Source organism: Oryzias latipes, chromosome 2, assembly GCF_053564925.1.
Source record: "Oryzias latipes strain Hd-rR chromosome 2, Olatipes_Hd-rR_3.1".
Lineage (NCBI taxonomy): Eukaryota > Metazoa > Chordata > Actinopteri > Beloniformes > Adrianichthyidae > Oryzias > Oryzias latipes.
In genome coordinates, this window is record NC_136238.1 from 38,682,677 (window position 1) to 38,706,345 (window position 23,669).

General features: G+C 41.1%; 2 protein-coding genes and 1 long non-coding RNA gene across 10 annotated transcripts in view; 2 read left to right on the forward strand and 1 right to left on the reverse strand.

Moving 5' to 3' along the window:
• LOC110014093 (NACHT, LRR and PYD domains-containing protein 12-like) overlaps nucleotides 1-23,669 on the reverse strand; it is a 471,367-nt gene that overhangs the window by 322,545 nt on the left and 125,153 nt on the right. The gene's annotated exons all lie outside the window — the stretch shown is intronic.
• Nucleotides 7,826-9,907, forward strand: LOC144988259 (uncharacterized). Its single transcript, XR_013652113.1, has 3 exons — nucleotides 7,826-7,920; nucleotides 8,337-9,041; nucleotides 9,217-9,907. It is a non-coding gene; the product is annotated as an uncharacterized LOC144988259 (long non-coding RNA).
• LOC105355202 (NACHT, LRR and PYD domains-containing protein 12) overlaps nucleotides 14,770-23,669 on the forward strand; it is a 35,069-nt gene continuing 26,169 nt past the window's right edge. The window contains exons 1-5 of one of the 2 annotated variants that reach the window (XM_078934281.1): nucleotides 14,770-15,068; nucleotides 15,478-15,606; nucleotides 15,689-15,787; nucleotides 16,324-16,443; nucleotides 20,634-20,747. In XM_078934281.1, the coding sequence (XP_078790407.1) occupies nucleotides 15,521-15,606; nucleotides 15,689-15,787; nucleotides 16,324-16,443; nucleotides 20,634-20,747 (419 nt within the window). In that variant the 5' untranslated portion in view covers nucleotides 14,770-15,068; nucleotides 15,478-15,520. The remainder of the gene's footprint in view (nucleotides 15,069-15,477; nucleotides 15,607-15,688; nucleotides 15,788-16,323; nucleotides 16,444-20,633; nucleotides 20,748-23,669) is intronic. The other variant, XM_078934283.1, reaches the window with a different exon arrangement.

Genomic DNA, 23,669 nt, shown 5'->3' on the forward strand with positions numbered 1-23,669 from the left:
TTTTTAAGAGCTGTTGTGACGTCATCACGCTCCACCTCATTCAAATATTCAGATTTGACTACAAAATGCACCAGAGACTAAACAAATTTGATCACATTTGTTTGTTAAATTCCTAAATTACCGTAGTGGGTAAAGAAATGGCTTAAGTGAACAAAGAAAAAAACAGTTTCTAAATAGAATAATGAGTATGAATAAAAATTTAACTGTAGTCAATAACAAAGACATACATATATATATATATATATATATATATATATATATATATATATATATATATATATATATATATATATATATATATATATATATATATATATATATATATATATATATCTTTCACACAAATTATCTTGCTCCCACAAATTAATATCTTGTTCCCACTAAATAATATTTAGTTCCCTCGAAATAATTAATTTGTGTGAACGAAATAATTATTTACGTCATAAGTCATTAATACGAACGGATATGCTCTCCGTCCTGCCGCAAAAGCCACTTGTAGCGGTACCTTCCGTGTCTCTGTGACCCACATTCGTTTAAGAAAGTAAAAAGAAAAACAAGGATGATCAATTTATTATTGTCTCAATGAAATTAAGAAAAATATCATAAGTTTTACCTAAGCCTGCTGCTTCGCCATACAATTCACCGGACATAGCAGACTTCAACTAACCTTCAACTAAACATGCTCCAGACCAGGTTATGTTCAGAGCATGAGTTGCTATGGCAACTTGACATATCCTGAAACATACCTCCATTTTTGGAACCGAAAGCTGAGGTTATCAACTTCTTTGGCCTCAAACTTACTGTGGGAGCTAGCATAACCTGCTTTCTGGAATACCCTCCTGGTTTAGTTGAAGGTTTGCTTGTTTTCAGAGAGGTGAAGCAGCATGGCGTGTCCATTTGAAGATGATTTAGTGGATGAAGAAGCTCAGATAATACTTTTTCCACCGTGAGAGGGTGATAAAACCACGTATGGATGTTGGAAAAATAAACTTTTTACTTTGATCTAACTTAATTATTTGCTTCAGTTAAGATTAACCAGTTCTTTTTAGTTAAGTCATCTTAAAAATAACACGTAGTTATCAGACAGTTATTTTACTTTCATTCAAATTACTTCAATTAAGTAGGTGTAACTTTGGTGCTGCTGTTAGATCGGCACCTCAAGGGATTGTGGGATACCATTTTCTTTGCCTGTCTGGACGGATTTGGGTTTAAGTGTGGCTTTTTGACCAAATTTGTTTTGTTGTTTAGCTGTTTTACTGTGTTTTGCCTAATTATTTGTACTGTCATATTTAATTCTTTCTGCACCATGAGTGAGAGGGAGGGAGAGGATGATAGGTTTATATGGCACCCCTACTACACAGCTGTATAATGATAGATTGAAATGATATATGGTTACATGACATAATACTGTTTTGTTTAATTCATTTTATTGTTATAAAAATTAGTATATCTGCAGGCTCAAATTTAGACATATGAGAGTTCAAGAATCACAATAAATTAAGATGAAAAAACTTTAATTGAATTGGAGTAATATGACATTTAGTTAGATAAATATGTAAATTTGAGTTGTAAAAAAATATTGAGTTGGATAGACGTAAGAAACAAGGTTAAATAAATTTAACTCAATTACTTGTTACCAATTGAAGTAATTCATTTAAGCTAGATAAGTTAAATGCGTCACAATGAAAATAAGATCAGAAACTCTTGCGTTTACTTTGTCCGTTCTTTTTCTCCAAGCAGAAACTCTTTTTTTTGCTGATGCAGTCGTATTACTTTTTTGATGTACGTATAATCTTCATACGCCGTCATTAAAATCTCTGACTCTGTCTCACTGAAGTTTAGTGCTGTCTTTTTTTCTCCACGCGTTTCTATGGTGGCTCCGGAAATCGGCGATCTATTCAGAATGTCTTTATGTACTTGCCATGCACTCGCATAAGTTTGGTTACCAAATCTAGCGTAATTACCCTAACTCATATCCGGTCTTTTGGAACCAACATACCCCGAGTAAGCAAGTTCAGGCGGATTTCAGCCAGAGTTCAGGGTAAAAGTCAGGGCACCTTTACACAAAATAATGCACAAAAGAACACACATACACACCACTTTGGCCTGCTAATCAACCAACCAGAGAACTAAACACAGAAAAACGTCTTAATTGCTCTCTTTTAGTTGTCTGTTCTGACTTCACATGTGCTGTTCTAGTGGAAAACAGGAAGTGCTTCTCCCAATCTTTAGCTGAACTCAGGCAATCAAAACATTGAAATACTCTTAAAATTAAATATTATTGCTCCTTCAGTTCCATAAATGTGGTATAAAGTGTAGAAAATACAAAATTAAAGAAAAAAGAATTAAATACTTTTTCAGTAAGACTACGACAGTAAGCCCGGATAAATAGAGAGGGTTGCGTCAGGAAGGGCATCCGGCGTAAAAATTGCCAAAATAACCATGCGAATCATCCACAACACTTTAGACATACCGGATCGGTCGAGGCCCGGTTAACAACGACCGCCACCGATGCTGTTAACCCACAGGGTGTCGGTGGAAATTTGACTACTGTTGGTCGAAGAAAGAGGGGAGGCAGAAGGGTCCGTGGCCAGAGAGAGAAGGGAAAAGGCAGGAACATAGATTTGAGAATAGGGACTCTTAACGTTGGCACAATGACAGGGAAAGGCAGAGAGCTGGCAGACATGATGGAGAGAAGGAAGGTAGATGTACTGTGTGTGCAGGAGACAAGGTGGAAGGGCAGCAAGGCACGTAGTATTGGAGGAGGATACAAACTGTTCTATCATGGTGTTGATAGGAAGAGAAACGGGGTAGGAGTGATTCTGAAGGGGGAGTTTGTAAACAGTGTTCTAGAGGTGAAAAGAGTCTCAGACAGGATGATGAGCCTAAAGTTAGAAATTGAAGGGGTGATGGTGAATGTAGTCAGTGGGTATGCGCCACAGGTTGGCTGTGAGTTAGAAGTGAAAGAGAGATTCTGGAGTGAGTTGGATGAGGTCATAGAGAGTTTTCCCAGAGGAGAGAGAGTTGTTATTGGAGCAGACTTTAATGGGCATGTTGGTGAGGGCAACAGAGGTGATGAGGAGGTGATGGGCAGGTTTGGTGTGAAGGAAAGGAATCTGGAGGGACAGATGGTGGTGGACTTTGCGAAGAGGATGGAAATGGCTGTAGTCAACACTTACTTCCAGAAGAGAGAGGAACATAGAGTGACATACAGAAGAGGAGGTAGGAGTACTCAGGTGGACTACATCCTATGTAGACGAGGTCATTTGAGAGAGGTTAATGACTGCAAAGTGGTGGTAGGAGAGAGTGTAGCCAGACAGCACCGCATGGTGGTGTGTAAGATGACTCTGGAGGTCAGGAAGAAGAAGAGAGGGAAAACAGAAAAGAAGACCAAGTGGTGGAAGCTACAGAATGAAGAAACTTGTGAGGAATTTAGGCAGAAGTTGAGACAGGTCCTGGGTGGTCAGGATGAGCTTCCAGATGACTGGGAAACTACAGCAGAAATGATCAGGGAAACAGGTAGGAAGGTGCTAGGTGTGTCATCTGGAAAGAGGAAAGACGGTAAAGAGACTTGGTGGTGGAATGAGGAAGTACAGGAATGCGTCCAGAGGAAAAGGTTGGCTAAAAGGAAGTGGGATGTAGAAAGGAGTGAGGAAGGTAGACAGGAGTACAAGGAAGCGCAGCGTAGAGTGAAGAGAGAGGTGGCAAAGGCCAAACAGAAAGCTTACGATGAGCTATATGACAGGTTAGACACAAAGGAAGGAGAGAAGGACTTGTACAGACTAGCCAGACAGAGAGACAGAGATGGGAAGGACGTGCAACAGATAAGGGTGATTAAGGACAGAGATGGAAAGGTGCTAACAACCCAGGAGAGTGTACAGAAAAGATGGAAGGAGTATTTTGAGGAGCTGATGAAACGAGGAAAATGACAGGGAAAGAAGGGAGGAAGATGTGGTTGTTGTGGAGCAGGAAGTAGCAGAGATTGGAAAGGATGAGGTTAGGAAGGCTCTGAAAAGGATGAAGAGCGGAAAGGCCGTTGGTCCTGATGACGTTCCTGTGGAGGTATGGAAGTGCTTAGGAGAGGCAGCAGTGGAATTTCTAACAAGGTTGTTCAATAGGATTTTAGAGAGTGAGAAGATGCCTGAGGTATGGAGGAGAAGCGTTCTGGTTCCGATCTTTAAGAACAAGGGTGACACGCAGAACTGCAGCAACTATAGAGGAATAAAGTTGATGAGCCACACAATGAAGCTGTGGGAAAGAGTAGTGGAAGCCAGGCTTAGGAAGAAGGTGGAGATCTGTGAGCAGCAGTATGGTTTCATGCCCCGTAAGAGCACCACTGATGCCATTTTTGCTTTGAGAATGTTGATGGAAAAGTACAGAGAAGGTCAGAAGGAGCTGCATTGTGTGTTCGTAGATTTAGAGAAGGCGTATGACAGGGTGCCGAGGGAGGAGCTGTGGTACTGTATGAGGTCGTCTGGAGTGGCAGAGAAGTATGTCAGAGTAGTTCAGGACATGTATGAGAGAAGTATGACGGTGGTGAGATGTGCTGTAGGTCAGACAGAGGAGTTCAAGGTGGAGGTGGGACTACACCAAGGATCAGCTTTGAGTCCTTTTTTGTTTGCTATGCTGATGGACAGGCTGACAGACGAGGTAAGACAGGAATCTCCCTGGACAATGATGTTTGCGGATGACATTGTAATTTGCAGTGAGAGTAGAGAGCAGGTGGAGGAACAGCTAGAGAGGTGGAGGTTTGCTCTGGAAAGAAGAGGCATGAAGGTCAGTCGTAGTAAGACAGAATACATGTGTCTGAATGAGAGGGATCAAGGTAGAAGCGTTAGGTTACAGGGGACTGAGGTGAAGAAGGTGCAGGAGTTTAAGTACTTGGGGTCAACAGTTCAGTGTGATGGGGATTGTGGAAAAGAGGTGAAGAGGCGAGTGCAGGCAGGTTGGAGCGGTTGGAGGAAAGTGTCAGGAGTGTTGTGTGACAGAAGAGTGTCAGCAAGACTCAAAGGAAAGGTGTACAAGACAGTGGTGAGACCAGCTCTGCTCTATGGGTTAGAGACGGTAGCAGTGAGACAGAGACAAGAGGCTGATATGGAGGTAGCGGAGATGAAGATGTTGAGGTTCTCCTTAGGAGTGACCAGGTTAGACAGGATAAGGAACGAGTACATCAGAGGGACGGCTCATGTTGCCTGTGTCAGCGACAAAGTCAGAGAAGCCAGACTGAGATGGTTTGGACATGTTCAGAGGAGGGATAGTGGATATATTGGTAGAAGGATGTTGGAGATGGAACTGCCTGGCCGGAGGGCAAGAGGACGGCCAAAGAGGAGATATATGGATGTCTTAACAGAGGACATGAAGTTGGCTAATGTTAGGGTGGAAGATGTTCATGATAGAGTGAGGTGGAAAAGGATGATTCGCTGTGGCGACCCCTGATGGGAAAAGCCGAAAGAGAAAGAAGAAGTAAGACTACGACAGAGCGGCCTCTGCTGGATAAATAAATAACTGTACTCACATGTGGCAGAAGCCCCTGGCTGCAGCCTCCGGAACGAGGCGGAGCTTAACATTGAGCTCCGCCCACTGTACATGATTCTACTTTGTCACAACAGCTGCCGTCTTTCCAAAATCGAAGAACACATCAACAAAAGAATGATAAGTTAATTACAAGAAAACTTTTGTGATCATTTCTCACTTTCCGCCACAATTGTTCCTTACACTCCAGATGAGGCTTGTTAGCAACTTAGCCCCCCCCCCCCCCCCCCCCCTCCTTTTTGTTGTGTTTATTTTGTGTGACATGTCATGATAGAATGAAAACTCTTTGGATTGACTTTGATTCCCATGTCAATAGTGAACATTCATTGTCATTGATTCACTAAGGTCTAAAGAAGAGAGAATGCAGCCAGAAAAAAGGAGGAGCAGAAACTCCAGGGGCCTCATTTATAAACGTTGCATACGCACAAAAGAAGGCGTACGCCACTCTCTACGCAATAGTTGAGATTTATAAAAAGCAAACTTGACGGGAAAATGTGCGGTCCTTCACGCAAGCTCTGACCCAGGCGTACGCACAAAAACGGGTAAAATGAGAAACGGCGACACCGTCGGCAGATGGAAGAAACACGTAAAAGTGAAAATGACAATACTGCCTCTCAGAAATAACATGAAGAATTCACAAAGCAAGTCTCACAATTGACAGCCTACACGAACACCCGTTTGATCGATCAGCAGTGAAACAAACAAAAAAAATCTAACAAAAATTACAACAGAAATTCAAACGAACACATATTTGCAGAAAGAAAAGTGAAATATGTTCTGCAATATTGGCATGTTGTGCAATTCATCCTCATAAATAATATAGTTAACAGAACGAAATAATGTACAAAACTGATATTCTCGTCAATATGTCCGTCTGGCGGAGTAGATATAGGAGCGGGCGTGCGGACGGACGGACAGATGTACTAAGTGTCCACTGGGGAAAGTTGTCTTCATATTAAAACATTTCTTCATAAGCTATGGAATTATGGTATTCATGCATATGCCTTTAGTTTGTTTTATTTTTGATAAAACAATGTATGGCGTATGTCTCAACCATTCAGAAAGCAACAAGAAATTACATTTGCGCTGATCAATTTCCCATTTCCACGTGGATTATTACCGACATCTGTAGCTTGTCAGATGTAATTAAATGGATGGAAATAAAATGCCCCATCACAATGCGTAATGACGCACAATGGCTGATCTTGCGCTCTTAGAAGATGTGGCAAATGGAAGAATTCGGAGTGAACGCATCTTTAGACAGTAAGAAGACTTGCTGGCAAACGCCATTGCCCGGGGCGCAAAACTGAAGGGGGGTGGTGCCGGCGGCTCAGCCCTTGTAAATTAATTTATGCACCACTATTGGTTTACTTATATCACAGAGTTTGTAACAGCCTGAAACCTGGCGGCGCCCCGCCCCGCAGCTGTGCGCTCTCCTGTCTTTGAGAAGTAGACGCAAATGTGTGTGAAGAAGGAGAAGGGAGGGGGTGCGGGGTGAGCACGGAGCGCCGCCGCGTTTGCACATGCGCAAAACCTGGCTGGATCATCTTCAAAGGGGGGAGACGGTCACCGGCCGCGGCTTAGTGCTTGATGAAAAAAATAAAACTGCGGCAGCGCAGCCATGTAGAGAATTAGCGCCTCTTGCTGCAGCTGCACGCGCTCTCGCTGGAAACGTGTGACGACAAAGGGGGTGGGGGGCGTGGGGAATCAGTTCAACTGTGGGTTGCTTGGGGAGGGTCTCGCCCGGGGAGTAATTCAGGGTAGAACTGCCACTGGACTGAAGCAAAGATTCATGAACAATGAAGAGTCAAAGCAGCTGCAGAGAAGACTGGGGGCTTCTTTCAAACACTCCTTCTGTCTGTGTGTGCCGTCCTTCATCTATGAGGTGCCGTGTAGGACATAATTCAGAATTAGCATTCACAAACACATATGAAATCTCTCACACACACTAGTGAAATGCTTGTATACATACAACTGAAAATGTATTCATTCACATACACATGTGAAATCTCTCACATACACATGTGAAATCTCTCACATACACATGTGAAATCTCTCACATACACATGTGAAAATGCTCTCACACACACTACTGAAAATGCTCTCACATACACATGTGAAAATGCTCTTACACACACTACTGAAAATCCTCTCACATACACATGTGAAAATCCTCTCACATACACATGTGAAAATCCTCTCACATACACATGTGAAAATGCTCTCACATACACTATCCAAAATGCTCTCACATACACATGTGAAATTTTCGACAGAAACGGAAAGCATTTCAGTAGAAACGGAAGTTGGCTGATTATCGCGAGATAATCATTCGTCTGAATCATTCGAAAATGGCAGCCGGTTGCGCAAGGAAAACCACCGAAACGTGTAAGTATATTAAAAAATATCCAGTATCTGTTGTAAAATATATTTGTAAATACTTAAGATGATGTGTTTAATATGTTATATTCCTCAATCAACAACCTAGATTGTTTTGAAGCTCATCAATTTCAGTAATGCTAAAGCTAACGCTAACGCGAATTAGCGCCGAAGGCTAAAAACAAACGCTAGATATTACATCAAAAAGCAGTGACTTCTAACCGTAGTCACAAGTTATTAACACATGTTTTAAATGTGTTCATATATGTAGGGACAGACGAGGATGAGGAAAATCCGATCCATTTGCGGATGGAGAAAGATAGCTTGTTTGTTTTCAAGCTAGCTCGTGCCAGATGGGTAGAGACACATGATCAGATTTGACTTCATTTTAATAAACGGTTAATCGTTGTCGTATTGGGTTAAAGGTTTATGTTAAAGACCCAGAAGAGAGAGGAGGAAAGGGCTAGAAGGGAGGAACAGCGACAGGAGAGTCTGTTAAGTTTACTTGAGTTGAAATTATTGTTCTAAAATGTAATGCAGCCATTGTTTTTCCAATTTGTTTAATAAATGTATGAACAAAAATGAATAATTTACATGTATTATTTAAATCTGAGCTATTTTTAACAATCTTAAAAGGATTTTCATATAAATATCAGATGTACATATTTAGAATTTCGTTTTATATGTTAATATTTATTTTTATACATGTTAACAATAATCCTGGTCTTCTAGAGTCATGTGTGTCACAGTTGGAGCTGAAAGGAAAGCAAAGATTTGTCCTTGCAGACAGACGTGACTCTGCTCGTCCTGCATGTTCCTGTGTTGTCCTGCTGTGGCTCAACATCTGTGGCTAAGCAGTCGCCTTTGCTGATGCACAGAATGTGCAGAATTGAACTGCAGGCAATGATTTTCATTGCAAAGGTTGGTTTTACTTCCAGTGCCCCCAGAAATATTGCTCTCCTCCTCATCTTTATCATGCCAAATGCTCTCTTCACAACAGAGCGTGTTCTGGAGTGGTTCTGGTTGTAACTGCCTCAATGGCATTCCTCATGGGTTCCCTGTAGGGTGTCAGCAGCGTGATGGGATGAGCAATGCAGGGATACCCACCATCACCCAAAAGGATCCTTCAGGTGGGTTTGTTTGATTTACATAAATTGGGCTTTTACGTAGAACCCGTGAATCATGGATTGATCCTGGATTCCCAACAAAAATATCTATAAATTTGGCATTAGAGTCACATACAGCATGCATTTTAATGGAATAAAAAAGCTTCCTGTTAAAATAACAAGCTGCATTTTCTTTTAGGGCCTTTATTCTTATGTGGCAGCCATCAATGCTCCTTGTGACCCTTTGGAAGGAGAAAGACCAAGCGAGCTGCTAAAATCCAGAGGCGACTTATGGTAGTTCATTCCCACTGGGAAGCTAGGTGACCCTGCTCATCAGCTGGAGGATGCGGTCTGCCGTCCTGTGGACAACATCGCTCACGGTGGACCGTGTCATGTCAAAGACTCTGGCTACCACACTGTAAGATGTGCCACACGCCAGCCAGAAAAGAAACACCAGGACGTCAGTCTCCTGTGACCCCCCAGAGTGTGAGGAACCCGAAGCTGATGCTTCAGGACCATCGACCCAGATGCTCGATGGTCCTGCGGGTCAACCGAAAATCCAGTCTTGTGTCGGACTGACCGTCAGCGTAAAGGGCCAGGACAGACACCTTTGTGTTGGTAAAGCAGTAGAGACGTGGAAGACCCTGGAAAATGCAACATTAATTATTTCATTGAGGAAATTAAATCACATTTTTTTAATGTTTCTATTTATTTTGATGTCTTACATTTTAGATTATGAAGTATTTATTAATTCTGGAAAATCTCGTGGTTTTTATTTGGCTGGGTTTTTGGATTTTCATTTAAACTTTTAAAAATGAAAGTTTTTGTTTTGTTTTTGTTTAAAACAAGTGATATGGTTTGACTCTGAATAAAAAATTCTAAACTTTGAACTCACAAGTGTTTCATGTAATTGGACTACACAACTCACTTGAAAAAGAATGTTAAACTCTTACCCAGCAGACTGTGTAACCTTGAGCATGATTAGTAACAAAGTTTAAGTTAAAGTTTAGGTTTAACTAAAAAAAAAACTTTAAGTTTAACTCACAAGTTATTCTGTCTGGTCAGGGCATCCAGAGGAAATCTTCTGAGATGTCTGCTTCTCCTTGCCGTCCTGTGATGCTGCACATCTGCTCGTTTTCAGTTTGATCTCACGAAAAACGGTTGAATTATTGCCAGGAACACGGACAGATTCATTTTCAAAGCCATTTTCAGTAAGGTGTAAGAAAACTACAGAAAAAAATGCCTCCTTGCAAGAGCCCGTTAATCGTTCAGCGGCACAAAAACAAAATAAATATTGGCATGAAAAAATAACTTGGGGGTTTATTTATGAACAAATACATTAAATCAACACCAAAGTGTTTGTAATTTAATTATTTATAAATCAGTCACGTTTTCCATGATCAGAACACAGCAGATTCATAAATAGTCTTTGTAAAATGTTCATATTTATTATGTTTTTACTCTGACAAATAAGTGTCATTCTCCGCGTTAAATAGGAGTAGTTCGCCTCCAGACCAGGTGGTGGCGGTAATGCGCCACTTTGTTTCCGTGTCAAGCGCGTTATGAACAACACCCAAAAGAAAAAAGTACTGAGCACGGGTGTCTGAATTGCTTTTAAATTCAGAGAACTATATAGAACTATATAGTTCTGCACTATATAGGGTTTTAGTAGTTAGGGATCAGGGCAGGAATTCGGACACAGGTTCATTTCCACTGAAATGCCTTCAGTCGACCAACTTCGTTTCTAACAATAAAGTAAAAAAAAAAAACGTTGTTTCTACTGAAATGCCTTCCGTTTCTATTGAAATTTTCACATGTGTATGTGAGAGCATTTTGGAAAGTGTGTGTGAGAGCATTTTCACATGTGTATGTGAGAGCATTTTCAGTAGTGTGTGTGAGAGCATTTTCAGTAGTGTGTGTGAGAGCATTTCACATGTGTATGTGAGAGCATTTTCAGTAGTGTGTGTGAGAGCATTTTCAGTAGTGTGTGTGAGAGCATTTTCAGTAGTGTGTGTGAGAGCATTTTCAGTAGTGTATGTGAGAGCATTTTCAGTAGTGTGTGTGAGAGCATTTTCAGTAGTGTGTGTGAGAGCATTTCACATGTGTATGTGAGAGCATTTTCAGTAGTGTGTGTGAGAGCATTTTCAGTAGTGTGTGTGAGAGCATTTTCAGTAGTGTGTGTGAGAGCATTTCACATGTGTATGTGAGAGATTTCACATGTGTATGTGAATGAATACATTTTCAGTTGTATGTATACAAGCATTTCACTAGTGTGTGTGAGAGATTTCACATGTGTATGTGAATGCTAATTCTGAATAATGTCCTACACGGCACCTCATATTCATCTGCCCTAATGCCATCATGTCAATTTTTACTGACTGGGCAGCTGGGAAGTCCTCCACAAGTCCATCAAACTATTGCTGAATGCTTTGCTTTGGTGATCTTTAATATGATGTCTGCTTGTAGGACGGCTTGTAACTGTTTGACCCATACCAGTTTTGGATTATTCCACTATTTAATAGGGGTGTAATGATACGCTAAAATCTCAATTTGGTTCGATTCAGAATTTAATTGGGCTCGGTTCAGTAAATTTCGGTTCCGCACTGCTGTTTAACAAATCTGCCTGATATGAACTGCTATTTTATGAACCATTATTGTATTGTTATTTATTGTGTGTGTTTTGCTGTCAGACACCTGAATATCTCTCTTAAGAGATGAATAAAGTTTTATCTATTTATTTTTGGTATTTTTTCGGTACAAAAAGGCAGAAAAAATTTACTTACAAAATGTATTTATTGATTTTAAATAAGAATAAATAACTATAGGAACTATTAGCTGCAAGGAACCATAAGCTTTGGAAAAAATAACACTGGGCTAAAAAAAAAAAACGTTTTAACTTGCACTTTTTGTTCTTGTAAACCCGATTGTTACAGTCGGGTCTAAGTTAACTAACAGATTGGATGTGTTACTGTGGCATACACCATCTTTATGTAACAATGTCGACACACAGTTTTCGACTTATCCGGATGTCTTTTCCCTTCATGAATGCTGACAACAAAGCCAAAGTGTTCCCCCACACAGGAGAGCGTAAGGAGATAGGGGGGTGGAGGGGTCCTCACGTCTGCATTAGTGATATGTTGACATGCTTACTGTCCTTCACCTAATAGCATCTCGGAGGAAACTCACGGCTAACAATGCTTCCGCCCCGGCGCAAAGTGACTACAGTGGCGACCTGCAGGTTAGCCCCGCCCATAGCCACTAAGACTCATGGGAAGTGTGAAGTCAGCAGCACGGCTCTCGTTTCCCCGCTACAAGTGACAAAGCAGCTGGGTCTTTACAATGCATATGTGGGAAAATAAATAAAAAGCGTACTGAAACGGTATCTCACATGCTTCTCATTATTCTTCAGGAGTTTCAATACTCAATACTAACAAAATTACAGGGGACATCTTGGGACGAAAAAGTTCTGAAGATGGTAGCTGGATAGCATTGACAGTAAAACTGGACAATTAGATTTTTTATAATGTCAGGTCATAATGTAACAGCACAAACAAAGCAATTATCTGCAGGTGTTTACATCGTTATACAGGTTTTTATATAAAGATGCATATTTGATTATAGGAGGAGATCTCAATGATTCTCCAAATACTGCTGTGGACAGAATGAGCTCAAAACTCACAATTTAAATCGACAGCTTTCTGAATTAAACTTTCCATAATTGATAAATGTCGCTTTTTCAATCTGAATAGCATATTGTTTAACTGGAGTAACGCCAGTGAAAGAATAGATTTATGATTAACATCATGTAATTATTTGGAGTATATATAACTAATATTTCACACTGTTATGCTCCTTTTACCGATCATAAAATGATATCAGGTACCATATCTATTCAACTAAATGGTTCAAAACACAAAACTAACTAAATTAAGAAGACACTGGAAATGTAATAATAAATGATTTGAGGAGGAACCTTTTGAAAATTCTATCAGACAAGAAGCAAAACATTTATTTAGAAATAAAAAGATGAATGCTAAGCAAAATGGGAACTCTTTAAATTTTCAGTCATATCAAAGCAAGTGAACGCAGCAAAACCATCCAAAAAACAAACAGGCCAAAGAAAATCTGATAATGGAAGCTACACAGTCTTTACTAAATAAAACTTGCCTTTTGTGAGGATGAAGAGACACAGTTTATCCAACTTAAAATAGATAAATGATATATTGATGCTGCAAAGGGTGCCTTCATTCGATCAAGAGCAAAACGCCTCGAAAATGGAGAACAACTACTTTTTTGCATTAGAAAAACAAAACCATAAAAGATATACAAATACAAAGTTGAAAATTGATAATGCTGTTTGCACCGACCCCATAGAAACACATTAAAAACTCTCTATGAAGAACTCTAGAAATCTAAAATTAAAAATTAATTTAGTCAATTTATTTAGAGAATCTGTCATTATCCCGCCTCCTGTCTCCACCTGTGAGGAGCTGACAGGTGATCAACACAATCACTCTCACCTGTGTGACTGTCTTTTTAAGCAGGCTCTGCCCTTTGGCCTCTGCCAGAAAGTCCTTTGCTGACAGTGACTTGGTTTCAAGCGCTTGTCAAGTTCCTGGTTTTGGACTTTGGATCACAGATAAATTCCAGCCCTGTCCCTGGACCTGAGATTCTCTGGACCAATCAACTTTCCCTCCTCTCATTGTACACCTGACACCTTTATCTGGATCAGTGTTTTTCAACCAGTGCTAGTGTGCCGTGGGAAATTGCCCTCATTAATCATTAACTGATCTAAAAACATTTTCCATCTCCAGGATTTCAGCTCTTTGTTCATCCAAACAGGCCCTGATAAAATACTGAGTAGTTAGGAATATAAAAGATCATAAAATACTTTTTCTTTGTGTTTATTTGATTCTATTAAAGACATTTTGATAAGAATGACGGTACAGCGATTTACCTGCAGCTATAGCGGTTTGCGGAAAAGTCCCGCCCCTTTAACTGTCTCCGCCAATCATTGTTGAAGGCTTAATCACATGTCATCAGTCTGACCATCAGAAGTGGTTAAAGTCTTCACTTCCTTGTTCTTAATTCTGCTCATAAAGTCGCTCAGTCCTAACAAAAATACCAGCTAAAGCTCGTCTTTAGCGGTGTAGCTTTCCACAGAGTCCGGTGTCAGACCGTGTCAGACCGTGAACAAAACAATGAAGCTCACAGACGCGAGTCTTTCTGCCCTTTTTCGGCAGTTTTCACACTACATCTCCCATGATGCATTGGCTTAAAGGGCCAGTGTCCCAGCGTCGTCCGCGTGAAATGTCTAGAAACCTCAACGAATAAACAAACAGTTTCTAAATTTCCTAATTTAACTTTTATTTCATGTCTTAGAAAAAACAGCCGCAACTTCCTGCTTTTTCGGCCACAATTATCACAAAATGCACGTGAGATTGCGGGGGGGGGTGCTGTCGATCGATACAGACCATGAATTACCGCTTTTCTTTTTTTTGGATGCTGGTGTGCCGCGGGATTTTTATCAAGGTTAAAGTGTGCCGTGGCTCAAAAAAGGTTGAAAAACACTGATCTAGATCAATGACTAATCGTACCTGATTCATTACTTTGACTCTTAAATAAACTCTTTTATTAACTCTGAGCTGTGTGCATACTGGTATCCGGTTTTCACACCCTGCCAAGAACTTGTGCACAGAAATGAACCCTGAACGTGCACAGAACAAAACCGTGAAATGTGCACTGTCAGAACAGAAACGTCCTTCAGTTCCTCAGGAGTTTAGGATTTACTTTCATGGAGAATCTTTCGAGCAAAAGAGGATTTAATCAAATATTTTAGTTTGAGTTTAGTTAAGCCCCTCAGAGCTGAAATACAATATGGTTCTCTTTAGGACCCAGCAGCTTGTTTATAGCTGCAGCCGCAGTCACGTGATTTCTTATAAATGCAGAGAGGAGGCTTAGGCTACACACACATGCATGCACAGAAAGAGAGCCGAGTTTGTCCAGCAGACACACACGTTGGAGTCTCCTCCATTTTCTTCCTCTGTCACGGTGAGTCTTTGTGAAAAAGTTGTTTTCTGCTCTCATGACAAAGCTGTTGTGTTTGATCTGTGTATGAGGAAAAGAGCAGCAGAAAAACAGATCGGAGCTTCCTGACAACATGGCAACTCTGAAACAAGTTAAGACGGTTCAAAGAAAATCCGTTCCTTCTTCCAGACACTCCGATTCAGTTTGATCTGTGGATGTTCCTTCAGGTTCTTAATGTGTTTTTCAAAATCCAAAACATTTATGACCAACATGACAAATTCTAACAACATTCCACACAGCAAGATCAGTCGGTTCATCGGCTTAGTTGACACAAACAAACAAAATGTTTTGGTACCAGAGTACAGAACTCAGACCTCATCTGCTAACAACCAGGATGTCTGTTAGAGTTTAAGAAGACCTGTTTCCTCTGCAGATGAAGGTGGAAGGTGTGTGTGAGCTGATGTGGATCCAGCAGCATGGATCAGTGGGAGGAGCCACAGGAGGGAGCCCCTCCCTCTAAAAGCAGAGATGGTAACCATGACAACCAGAGCAAAGCTCAGAGGTGAGATGAACATCTCCAACTGTCCATGATCTTCTCCATGTCAGAGCTCAGGACTCACACCAGCAACCTTCATTCTCCACAGGAACCAACCTGGATCTGGATCCAGCTGGGGGTCCAACAGGGTTGACATGTCGAAGGATTTACCTCCTTTCTTCAAGGACATCCATCCAGCAGTGGAACAGTGAGTGTTTGTCAGAGTTTTTGGAGGCTGGATTCTAGTTCAGATGATCAACAGTTTTCAGATGAAGGACTTGAGGTCTGGTTCAGTTCTGGATCTCTCTGATCAGACTCACTTGGAGCATCATGTGTGTGATGAGATCTTTTCAGTTGAGTCTTCTGAGAGTCTCTGAGAGACATCAGAGATGTTGGAGAAGAAAACATGTTGACTGCTGACTCTGACTGACAGCAGCTCCAGTCTAATGAGAAGAATCACTGCAGACTCCTAGGATTCAGATTTTCATGCTTTCCAAACATCACATTGTTCTAGTTTGACTTTCTGCTCTCAGAATTTCTCCATTTCTACATGGAGAATTGGAATCAGCTTTTCCAGAAATAAGTCTGGATTGACTGACAGAAAATGCTGAAAGCTGGAAACTGTTGATCCAAACATGTCATGTTATTCCAGACTAAACAGCTCAGTCTGTGTTCATGTCAAAGTCCATCAGCTGTTCATGAAGAAGCAGATCCTCCAACACTCTGATGGTTTGGTGTTTGCAGAGGTCAACAGGTCACACAGAGAGTCCAGTCTGCAGCCTCCAGCTGTGGATCCATGAAGAGTGACTGGTCCAAAGATGATCCTCCACTCTTCAGAACTGAACCAGGACCTTCAGACTCACAGTAAGAAGCAGTTTCTAGTGAACAAAGCAGAGTTCAGCTCTCAGCAGGAACAACAATGTTCTCATCAAGAACATCAGCTGATCCATCCAGGAAGGTTAACCATCTGCTGTGAGCGCTTTAGGTCTGAGAGGAAAGAAAAGAGTTGGACAACTCTGGAGGACACAAAGCTCAGTCTGTGAGGATGAAGCAAACAGCTGAACTTTTCTCTGAGCTCAGTCCAGACATGAGCTCCAAACACAGCTAACACATCATTTAGACCTTCAGATGACTAGATCTGCTCTGGTTTAACCTGGAAACACATTTGCTCACATTCAGCACAGTCTGGATCACACAATAGAACTATCATTTGAATGAAACGTTCCATTAAACAGTAGCTGCATGTACATGTGCAAAATATCTTTAATTTGATCAAAGATCCAATTAGAATTGAACTGTGTCCATGGGGCCTGAAAAATATTATCCGATTCTATCTAACTTTTACATTAGATGTTTCAGTGAAAAAAAATCATTTTAACATGCGCAGAAATATCCAAAATACCGGATGGCAAAAGAAAGATTAGCCGAGTTTTGTCATAAACAAACATGGCTGCCTCTTTTATTATTATTATTATTATTATTATTATAAACCAGCACAGCAGATATCTAACTAGTTAAATGTCGTAATTACCTGTTTTCAGGGCACTGAGGTGTTCTATTGGAAAAACTTTAAAAGTCTCTCTGTACCATAGAGTAAAGGATGGAGGTTGCACTTCCATCTACTATCCATGTAGTAGTATATATCTCCTAGCCAGGTGTTAAAGATTTTCAACATCAAGTTCAATTACCAAGTCTGCCTCTCAACGATGCCTAGATTTTTCACTTGTGAGAGGGTTCGATGGTATTAATTGTGCAAAAAATGGAGAAAGGAATTTCATCTTGGAAGTGGCATTGGAAGAGAACTTTCTACTGGTTGTAGGATTGGTTGGTCACTGGGGAAAGAGAGGGAGGTCCGAACAAAGGGTTTAACCTGGAGGAAACCTAAAAAGTCTCGGCGCGATGGTCTGAATCTATCTTGAATTTGTCCAAAAGACAGAAAATCACCTATTTCGAATAAGTTGCTAACAAGTTTTAAACCTGTATCATGCCATTTTTTAAATATCCCAAAATCTTATCCCAGGGAGAATGCTACTTTTTAATAAGAAGCTGCATCACACTGGAAAAGTTTATTTCCGAACCCATTTTTATTCCTGATGCCATTCCAAAATCTAAGTGTAACAATAAGAATAGTGTTGTTGATTATCCCCACTGGAAGTTTAGTTGGATCTAAGGATAATAGACTCAGAAGGGAGAAAGGCTCATAACACCAACTGTCTACATGCGGTTCAGATTAATGTAAAAATGAGTGTAACCAACTTGATATAATGCGTAAATGACAGGCCCAGTAGTAATACTGAAAGTAAGGCAATGTCTGACTGCCCCTATCAAGCGGACGTTGTATAACCATCATCTTAAGCCTAGGTTTCTTTCCATGCCATAGAAATTTGGACAAAAATCTTTCAATCGCAGCAAAAGTGTTTTTGTTAATCCTAAATGGCAACATTTGGATGGGGTAGAGTTACCTGGGAAGAATGTTCATTTTTATCAAGCTTATCCTGCCTATAAATGACAAGAAAAAGTCAAGCCACCTATTTAGATCACTCTTAGCTGACTGCAAGGACATAAGTTCAATTTACACATCTCTGCGGTATTTACAGATATCTTTAAACCTAAGTATGAAAAACCTTATATGAATACCTTAAAGGAAATGTAGCAGGAGGGTCCCTTCCCACCCTGTGGCTCCCCAGTGGTAAGGTTTCAGATTTGTCAAAATTAATTTTGTATCCTGAAATTTGGCTAAATTTCTTAGAAATATGAAGTAGAATTGGAATAGATGTCTCAGTTTTTGTTATAAATGACAACACATCATCTGCATAGAGGGAAATTTTGTATTCAGTGTTGTTCAGTTTGATTCCAGATATCCCTGGATGGGTGCTCATAGCCTCCACCAGGGGCTCCAAAGCAATTGCAAATAATAGGGAGAGAGGGGGCAACCCTGGTGAGTTCCTCTCCCCAGAGGGAAACCATCAGATAATAACTCATTCACAAAAGACCCTTGCAGCGAGGGCACTACATAATAATTAAACCCACCTGGTAAATTCAAGGCACGCCCCAAACCTATCCATTACAATGATAGGTACCCCACTCTACCCGATCAAACGCCTTCTCAGCGTCTAATGAGATCGTAAGGGGTTTGGATTTAATTACTTTGTGAATATTGAATCATATTTAAGAGTTGACATACATTGGAGTGGGAGTACCTACCTTTAACAAAGCCCATCTGGTCAGGCTTCGCCAGAATCTGCAACACCTCCTTCAGTCTCTAAGCCAAAATTTTACACAATATCTTACAATCTACTCCGAGCAAGTAGATAGGTCTATAAGATGTGCACTCATCAGGAGGCTAGTCTTTTTTTTTATAATCAAGAATATATGTGCCATATTTAAAGTTGGTGGAAGTGATCCATGCTTAAATGATTCTTTAAACATGTTCAATAATGGGGACACAATTTTATTTATTATTTTTTATCTTTTTTATAAAGAAAATCAGGCCCCAAACCCATCAGGACCTGGTGCCTTTCCTTTTTCAAGGATTTAATGTAGGCCTGGGCGATAAATCGATCAAATGAATTAATTCGAATTTTTTTGTTACGGGCGATTTCAAAAATAACTAAATCGAGTTTTTATGTGGCGCATTTTTGGCTCCCCAGAGCTTCCGTAGCGTTAGTATCACACGGCGACACGCGACAATCGACGCACGAAGCAGCTAGCGACAGCATGGCTACCGGTGACAGTGGGAAGTTTGTTGTTTGGAACTGGTTTACTGCCACAGACGTGGAGGAAGAGACACCCCCCCCCCACGCTGCCAAAAGCCCATCGGGGTCAAAGGCTCTCACGCGCGCCCGCGTGGCACGCGCTCAGTCCTCTTAAACACGCACGCGCCCTGACACAGAAACACATAATCATTCTACAACGCCTGTATAGTTAGTTCATTAGTTAGTTAGTTGTTACTGTTATTTGTTAATAAAGAATACTGCGTTGTAATTATTACTTTTACCGATATATTCATTTGCGACGCGGCCGCTTTAGGATTTTGTGTTCGGAGGAGGTGGCCGCGAGGGGGGGGGTTGACCGCGACTCCTGCTGCTAATCGTCATCTCCGTGGAGAAGACGGGGTTTCTTAATTTAATTAAAACCTTAGAGCCCAGATATGAGCTGTATTGTTAATCCTTTGGAAAATGGTGCCACTGTCAAGGTGAATGTTTGTCTCCTTTTAGTCTAGACTACAAAGTGTGACTTAAAACACAGCTGGGACTTTAAGTACAGAAGTACAGTAACCTTTTTATTTTGGATAAGTGAAAACAAAATTAGACAAAAACCAGACAAAAGTGATATAAAACAAGACACAATTATTTAAACACAAGTCCAAAAAGGGAGTAAGAAGAAAAATCTTATACTTAACTTTGATTCCAAGAGCGTGTTCATTTATTTATTATTCATCCCAGAAATGGGGGTTAGATTTGTCTTGGGTTTGATTACATAAAAGCAACATTTGCTTGAACTTGTCTGCAGGTTGGACTTATTGCTTTCCTTAAGTAGGGTGGGCGGAAAAAAAATAAAATCGGAGATTTTATTTTTAGGCCATATCGCCCAGCCCTAATTTAATGTCTTTCAGAACTTTTTTTGATGTTCTGGGTTCACCCAGATATATCTGACCTTTGTTATTGGAACAATGTCGATAAATCAGTTCTACTGAAAAAATGTTCTGCAAGATGTACCGTGTTGTCACAATCTGAGAAATAAAGTACTTGATAAAACTCTTTCATAATTTCACATATCCTTTTGGACTCAAAATGTAAACTATCTCTTTTATCTCCAAGAGAAGGTATTACTTAGGGCCCACTTGTCCCCTGAGCAAGATGGGCAAGGATGTGTCCAAATAGCCTTGGCAGCATTTATCAATGATCAAACATTTTCACTCCAACTGTAAACTGTTGATCCAAACATGTCATGTTATTCCAGACTAAACAGCTCAGTCTGTGTTCACGTCAAAGTCCATCAGCTGTTCATGAAGAAGCAGATCCTCCAACACTCTGATGGTTTTGTGTTTGCAGAGGTCAACAGGTCACACAGAGTGTCCAGTCTGCAGCCTCCAGCTCCATGAAGAGTGACCGGTCCAAATTTATTCCTCCAAACTTCAGAACTGAACCAGGACCTTCAGACTCACAGTAAGAAGCAGTTTCTAGTGAACAAAGCAGACTTCAGCTCACAGCAGGAACAACAATGTTCTCATCAAGAACATCAGCTGATCCATCCAGGAAGGTCAACCATCTGCTGTGAGATCCCTGACCTGGGTACAGACATGAGCTCCAAACAGCTAACGCATCATTTAGACCAGGGATTGGGAACCTTTTTGGCCGAGAGAGCCATAAACGCAAAATATTTTTTAATGTAATTTCGTGAGAGCCATACAATATTGTTGCGTCCATTTCTCACACTGAGGCACAGAGACTTAACTTCTTTTAAGGTTCCCTATTCTGGGTAACACAGATTTAGACAACAATATTTCAGAGAACTGGTTATTTTGTGTATGTGGAAAATGGGAGCAATTACAAAAGTGTTGCGTTTATATTTTTGGTCAGTGTATATGTATATATGTGTATATATATATGTGTGTGTGTGTGTGTGTGTGAGTATGTGCGTATATATGTATGTGTATATGTATATATATATTATATATACACATGTATGTGTGTGTATATATATATATATATATATGCTTTGCTCAGCGGAATGACTCAACAATGACTCAATGCCACACACATGGATCACTGAATGCTTGGAGCTGTACAACATCAACAGGACTCTAAGAGCCTTTATAGGAAACTCAATGAAGCTGTGGAAAACCACCCTTGAGGCCAATGGGAAGCCACTTGCACAAGTGTCCATCAAATGTGGGATATACCAAGGGGATGCTCTGTCCCCACTACTGTTCTGCATAGGTCTGAACCCCCTCAGCCAAATAATCAACAAGACTGGCTATGGATACCGACTCAGAAATGGGTCCAACATCAGTCACCTACTCTACATGGATGACATCAAGCTATATGCTAAGAGCGAGCGAGGATCTACAGTACTGACATTGGGATGTCATTCGGGCTCGAGAAATGCAACCGGATGGTGACAAAGAGAGGCAAGGTAGTCCACACAGGAGGGGGTCTCACTCCCAGAAGGAACAATAGCAGACATTGAGGACAGTTACAAGTGCCTTTGAATTCCGCAGGCAAATGGCAACCTGGAGCAGGCAACAAGGAAAGCTGCAACAGCTAAATACCTCCAACGAGTAAGGCAAGTCCTGAGAAGCCAGCTCAATGGCAAAAATAAGTCCCAGGCAATAAACAGTTACGCACTGCCAGTTATCAGATACCCTGCAGGAATAATATGATGGCCAAAGGAAGAGATACAGACCACGGATGTTAAAACACGAAAGCTCCTCACCATGCATGGAGGGTTCCATCCCAAATCCAGCACCCTGAGACTGTATGCTAGCCGCAAGGAAGGAGGCCAAGGACTAGTGAGTGTAGAAGCCACCATCCATGCTGAAACATCCAAGATGCATGAGTACATCAAGCTCAAGGCCCCAACTGACAGTGTGCTCAGTGAATGTCTCAGGCAATGGAGAGCAGAGGATACAGTGCTGGAGGACAGATCCTCATGGGAGGACAAACCCCTGCATGGGATGTACCACCGGACCATAACTGAAGTGGCTGATATCAAGAAGTCCTACCAATGGCTAGAAAGGGGTGGCCTACAGGACAGCACTGAAGCGCTCATCCTGGCAGCTCAGGAACAAGCCCTGAGCACCAGAGCGATAGAGGCTCAGATCTACCACACCAGACAAGACCCAAGTTGTAGGCTGTGCAAAGAGGCGCCTGAAACAATCCAGCACAAAACTGCAGGGTGTAAGATGCTGGCAGGAAAAGCATACATGGAGCGCCACAATCAAGTGGCAGGAACATGTGTGCAGAATATAAACTGGAAACCCCAAGGTCAAAATGGGAAACACCTCCGAAGGTGGTAGAGAATGAGAGAGCAAAGATCCTGTAGGACTTCCAGATCCAGACTGATAGGATGGTAATGGCGAACCAACCAGACATTGTAGTGGTGGATAAAGAACAGAGGAAAGCCGTTGTGGTGGATGTGGCAGTGCCAAGCGATGGGAACATCAGGAAGAAGGAACATGAGAAATTGGAGAAATACCAGGGACTAGGAGAAGAAGTGCAGAAAGCATGGAAAGTAAAGGTGACAGTGTTGCCTGGGGTAATTGGATCACTCGGGGCAGTAACCCTCAAGCTGGAGGAGTGGCTACCACGGATACCTGGAAAGACCTCAGACCTCTCAGTCCAGAAAAGCGCAGTGCTAGGAACAGCTAAGATACTGCACAGGACCCTCAAGCTCCCAGGCCTCTGGTAGAGGACCCGAGCTTAGAGGAGAAACAGGCAGACTGACTGGTTATGGGTTTTTAAAACAGCTGTGATGTCAATTAAAGGACATACCTGAGTTCATCACGACCCCCTAGGCAATTAGTTTTTGGTCCTTTATGGAGGTACCATCATTTTTGTCCAGCCCTATTTCAGTAGTTTGCTTTTTAAATAATTCTGTTAATCAACAACTCAAAATTAATGGCTGATTTGGATTATTTAATTTTCAACAAATTTTAATTTATTGTTACTTTTGAACGTTTCAAGCCATTTCAGTGAGCATTGTGGACTTTCTTTCTTTAACTGACGGGTACCAACAATTTTGTCCACCACTATACAGTACATAAACTCACAAAGCAGGTATTTTGCCCCTGGAGGGATTCATAACAAAATACTTAAAAGGTGCTTAGCATGCTATTTGTGGCAACATCACACAGCAGCAAAATTAGCCGAATTCTAGTCACCTTGTTGGGTCCAAACACGGAGTTGCTGCTGGCTAGCTTCCATTCTGGACAGTAGATCCTGACATGCTTTTTTTCTGCTGTCCCCCACAGGATACTTCGATGCAAATGCAGCGTGACGTGTGTTGAAGTGTTGTTTAATATTTGACCTTTTCATTGATGCAATTTTATCATTGCATATAAGGCACACTGCAGAACCTGCTTTCTC